We start from the raw sequence: 5,458 nt of genomic DNA, 5'->3' as shown, positions 1-5,458 counted from the left end.
CAGGCGCGGGGCGGGGCCGAGAGGGCGGGGGGCGGGGCGGGGCGCGGGAGAGCGAGATGTGGGCGGGGAATGGGCGGGAGGGGCGGGACCACGTCGGCGGGCGGCCGCGCGCGCGCTCTCGCGGCCTGCCCGTTGGGGGCGCTGCGGCGCGGGGGCGGGAGCGCGCTGAGGCGGCGCGGGCCGCGCCGCTGCCGCGTCGGCAGCGTGAGCGTGCCGTTTGCACCCCCGTTTGAATCCGTATTGTCTTTCCAAAGGAAATAAGGTAGGGAACGTATTTCCGTTCTTGTAACTTCCAAGCAGTCGACGGCAATGTCAGACGCTCTCCTTCCAGAGCCGATGGCTGGAATCCGGACAACACGAGCGCTTGCAAAACTTGTGCGTGGCCTCACGCAAGCCTCGCTTCTCCCGCATCACGCTGCGGCACCTGCCTGCATCATTAAGAGGGGACCGCGCCCACCCACCCAATGGCCCGCCGTTCTCCGTGGCCACGAGTGTTTTCTAAGGCTTGCTGCTGGTTGCATGATCCTGGCGCTGCCCGTAGCGGGGGCGGTCATTTTGAGAGAAGATCCTCTTGGGGAAAGAAGCGTTTCGAGAGAGGGAAGCCCCGGAGGCGTTGCTCGGGCCGCGCGTCGTCGGTAGCGTGAAACCTTGCGGCGTGGCCGCACGGTGGCACCGTCATCTTTAGGAACTGAAGAGAGGCGCGTGCCCTCGTCTGCTGACGTTGTCGGATGCTCGCCCTTCGGTCATCGCGGCAGGTCCTAAACACGCTAAAAATTCTTTTGTGTGCTTAATTTGTTTTAAAAACACTCAATCTTCTAGGGTCAGGGCGAATTGTGTGAGATAGTGCTTTTCCCATCTGTAAAAATAAACAAAACCAAACGTAATGACAACCAAAATAGCATATTTATTATTAGATTATTCATGACAAGCAGTTAAGAACACTGGCGTTATCTTGACGGTCCTGTGTTATTTGATGATGCTGGTTCTTAGTCCACTTCTAAAACCCTGAATTTGTCCTGCCTGCTCTTTCAGCATCATAGCAACCTGTTACAAAGGGGAATTTATCTTCCTTTTTCATTCTTCTGGGCTATTCTAAAAAAAAAAAAAAGGGGGCGGAGGGGGAAAGGATCAAGAAGTCTAACAAACACACAAAAGTTAACCAACTATAATGGATTGTGTAATACAAAATATTATTACAGGCAGAGTCCTTGATTGAATGCACCAGCAGTGCTACCAAATACCACGTTTTCTATTATCTCCTTGAATGTGGATCACTTTTCACTACAATAGCTGAAATCTGGCTTGTTCTCATTTGCTGAAGTGTGGTCCCTTCTCGGTGAAGCGATAGAAACTCTTGATAAGCTGCTGATCCACAGGGCCACCAATCTCTAAGTTCCACCTCTTCCCTTCGGAAGCTGCTTGTCGCTTGGAAAAATCCATGCTGTAGAAGAGAACACCGCAAAGGATCGGGGCTGCTTTTTGACTTTCCTCTCAGAAAGCTTGTCAGTGTGCTTGTGCACATTTGGTTGTTGTACTTCGCTCCTGCAGGGCTGGTCAAGATACATACCCTGCCTGGCATCAAAGCCCTCCAGAGAAAGTAACTTCTTAAAGGCAAGGTGTCTTAGGGGCCAAATGAAAGTTCTTGTCAAGAGCAGAATAAAATCTAAAAATATTTTCATAAAGGTATCCTAGAAAGAAAAAAAAAAAAAGCCAGCCTATCTAGAAGTTACTGCACATAGCTTCCTATGGCTTTAAAAAATAAATGCATATATTTGTCATTTTATGCTGAAATTAACCAATTTCTGCTGATACTGATATAGTTGCCAGTTTTAAAAGCATATACAAAGTCCAGAAAGTAAGTGATGCACAGGGTCTTAAAAAAGAGCATGCAGCTGAAAATCCTGTAAATTAGAAGATTTAATATACTTTTGTGATACTTCCCCTGTGGATTTAGTCCAAAAGTGGTGCTTAATATGACAAAACTGAATAACTTAAAACAAGTGGTTTGATAAGCAAAGATTTCCCTATTTCACTTCCTGCTTTCACAAGCACTTGGCAATGTAAAAATCTCTTTGGGGCTGTTTGAAACATTTGCTTCTTTGAAAATATTATTTAAAAGGCTATCTAGACAAGTTAGGAAACAGAAATTGCCCTGCTGGATAAGAACAGCAATCAAAATATTCACTTTTAATTTTCTGTCTCGAGAGTTGTCCAAAACCATATGTCTTAGGGGAAATATAAGAAATGCTAGAAAGGACAACTTAGCCTAAATCAATTAACAGCGTGATTATGGTATGATCTTAAGCATGTGAGTATCCCCATATTTATTTCATCTTTTCTATGTGTTCAAGTGCTTTGCAGGATCTGAGCTTTAAGAGGAAGCCCAGTCATATTTGACTTACGAATTATGGAAGCTTTTGCTCTGTGTAAAACTCCTAAATGGCAGAAAAAACATTTTCATAGCCACCAAATGATGCCTGCTTCTAAAACAAAAAAGAGGTGGTCTATGCCCTTGACTCTGTCAAACAGTGAATATTTTTACTTATTCATATGTTTTGATAACTTAAATGTCTATAGCATATGCTTATCTCTAAAACCATCTGGGTCAACCCTGTTCAGAAATCATTTTCACACCTCTAATGCTGTTGTGGTTTTGCAGCCATTACAACTGCATTCATTTCGTATTTTGAAGTTTTTCTCTTATGTAGGCTAGAAAAATGGCAAGCAAAATCACTGCACTAAAAAGCTAAAACCCTGTTGACTCGTTGTCTGCATTTGATCTAACCTGGTTAAAGCTTCAAGTGCAATACTTTATTTTTAAAATATTGTAAATGCATTGATTTTCTGATCAGTGATAGGTCATTATGTTAGCTTTTTAGTACAAATAGCGTATAAAACAGCAGTTGATTAAAACAGAGCCTTCTGAAATATCAAACTCTCGAGTCACTTATTTATCAATACCTAGTAGTTAAAACTATTATGAGAAAGATCCAAGAAGCTGGTACTCAACCATACGCAAAGGAAAATATACCTTGAAATATCAGAGTCTCTTCTAAATGTATAAAATTTTCCCATACCACTTGTAAAGATTCTAAGATTCTGTGTCACAGACATCAGTAATTTAGCATTATTTACAGCAATACACAACCAGGCTAGTAAAAGATGTGGCTGAGACTGAGTTTAAATGAGTGAGATAGCTTCTGTAAGGTACAGTCAAGAGATGTTTCCAAAGAACCAGTGTCAATTTCTAACCTCTAGTTCACTTCAAAGAATCAGTTTACGAGCCTGCTAGTTTAGGCCCTCAGCCTTTGTGTGGTTTTGGGCCCTATAGTACAAAACTATGCTTTTACATTCACAAAAAAAGAGGACACTTTTTTTCCCTACATTAGCATATCTAGGTAGCTGATCTGATATATCATTTTCATTTATGTACAAATACCCAATGTATGACCAATACAAGCTTTGGTAAGCTTTTGCATCTGCCTTACAGCCGGTATCCAGGACAGATTATGCAGGCTTTCATCACCGACTTGATTTCACAAAAGTCAATTCCACTTTTTTGCTAGACACAGCTTACAACGCAGCAGAAAGTTCTTGTTCTCCAGTAGATTGTGTGTAGGTGGAGCTAGCCCGTTCAGCTGTGTCAACATAGAAAACGGGACAGTATTTAGAGAAGTGGAATGCAATCTGCTTTCGGAAAAAGCTATGAAGATACTTCCTAAATTTTTCTCCAGCGAACGCATAGATCACAGGATTGATACAACAGTGGATCATTGAGATTGTTTCTGTCACTTGGGTTGCTTTGTGCAGTTGACCGCTGCCTTCACAAGTAGTGATGGAAAATGTACCTTGAAAATCACGCAAGAGAATGCAAATGTTGTATGGTGCCCAGAAAAAAAAGTAGACAATCATGATGATAAAAATAAGCCTGACTGCTTTATGTTTCTTCTCATTCCTACATTGCAGTAATGTCTTTATAATTTGTGTGTAGCTGCAGATCATAATTAACATTGGAATAACAAGTCCCAGGATGTTCATTTTTAAGGTTAGGAATTGCTTCCATGCATTTCTCTGCTCCGATGGATAATGAGCACTGCAAGTGTAACGTGAATTTTCCTTCTGAGTTTTGTGAAATACCATCCCAGGAACAGAAGCCAAAATAGCAACAGCCCAAGTGAAAGCGCTGGTGAGGATGCCGTAGGTAACTGTCCTAGCTTTTAAAGCAAACACTGCATGCACTATGGCCAGATACCTGTCTAGGGTCAACAGGATTATGAAAAAGATCCCACTGTAGAAGCCAAGGAGGTAGACACCTGAGAGAATTCTACACAGTGCCTCCCCAAAAATCCAGTCGTGAACAGCGTAATAAGCCCAAAAAGGGAGAGAAAATATAAACAGCAAATCAGAAATTGCCAAATTGAGCAGGTAGATGTCGGTCATACTCCTCAATCTCTTGTATTTTACCAGGATAAGGACAACGAGCATGTTGCCTGTGAGGCCAAATATCACCACCAAAGAATAAAGTGGTGGCAAAAGTTTTGCTGCAAAGTGCTTTTCCTCCGTTCCCATGCATGGCGCTGAATCGCCGTAGTCGAATTCTGTTGTCAGTGCCAAGTCGGCCAAGTCCATGGTGTAGTTTTCCATGGCGTGTTGGTCTGGAAAGGAAGAAAAGGATGTTAAACTAGAGGAAAGTCGAAGCTCAGCAGTGAGGGGAATGAAACACGCTGATGTCCCCATCTGGAGTGCTTTTTGCTGTTGAGCACACAGGCGTTGCTGCGGCAAGGTGCGGCAGAGAAGGACGTTGCAGAGCTCCCAGGAGACCCATCCATATACCTGTGAAGTCACCTGCAAAAGCGCTGTCACACAGGTAAAACAAACTGACTGCTGCTTGTTCAGGTTGTTCGTGACTTCCTGGGAGCCTGTGGGAGTCAGGGCGCTGGAGGTGTGGAAATCACCTTTGCACAGTACTAAACATACTCACCTGGTGGTCCTGCTGTCCTGGGTGTTGCAGAGCAGCCACTCGGCAGCGTTGGTCTGGGTTAAAATGGCAAACGTTGTGTCCTTTACAGAGTCTGAGTCAGGCGTAGGCCATGGAAGCGTGCTGGTTTTAGGTGGCTCTGGAGTGAAAACGGTGCACAGTCCTGTAGAAACAACAGATAGGCAAACGTCTTGGCAAAATGGCATGAAAGGTGACAGTTGCTATCAGTGTGGCCTGTAACACCTGTGATATCCTTGAAGTGTCTATTTGTGTCTCCCTAGACGAAACTGTTCAGGTGAAAGCACAGATCACTCAAAATGCTAATGTCCTTATCTTAATTTGTGTCAAAGTGGTTAACTTAGCTAAACCTAAGCTGAGGTCTTGGGGAAGGGACTGGTTGCTAGGTCTTTGACCGCTTTCCTCTGACCTTAAAAATGAGGATCTGAGTCTCTCCTGAGCTGCCAGATCCTGATGGAGATT

General features: G+C 43.8%; 1 protein-coding gene across 1 annotated transcript; it reads right to left on the bottom strand.

Moving 5' to 3' along the window:
* Window positions 1-1,229: 1,229 nt before the first annotated feature.
* On the bottom strand, window positions 1,230-5,069 carry LOC309602790 (C-C chemokine receptor type 5-like). The gene is made up of 2 exons (XM_082336720.1): window positions 4,982-5,069; window positions 1,230-4,655 (listed from the first exon to the last, which is right to left on the bottom strand). Exon 2 carries the CDS (start codon window positions 4,642-4,644, stop codon window positions 3,574-3,576), a length of 1,071 nt encoding a protein of 356 aa, XP_082192846.1. The 5' UTR covers window positions 4,645-4,655; window positions 4,982-5,069; the 3' UTR covers window positions 1,230-3,573.
* Between the last annotated feature and the right edge of the window lie 389 nt (window positions 5,070-5,458).

The sequence above is a fragment of the Platalea leucorodia genome (genome assembly GCF_965183815.1).
Source record: "Platalea leucorodia genome assembly, chromosome: 1".
NCBI lineage: Eukaryota > Metazoa > Chordata > Aves > Pelecaniformes > Threskiornithidae > Platalea > Platalea leucorodia.
This window is presented reverse-complemented; position numbering and strand designations above follow the sequence as displayed.

What these genes read in the sequence shown, in the direction of transcription:
- LOC309602790 (XM_082336720.1), bottom strand. Translation starts at nt 4,644, where the DNA reads ATGGAAAACTACACCATGGACTTGGCCGACTTGGCACTGACAACAGAA.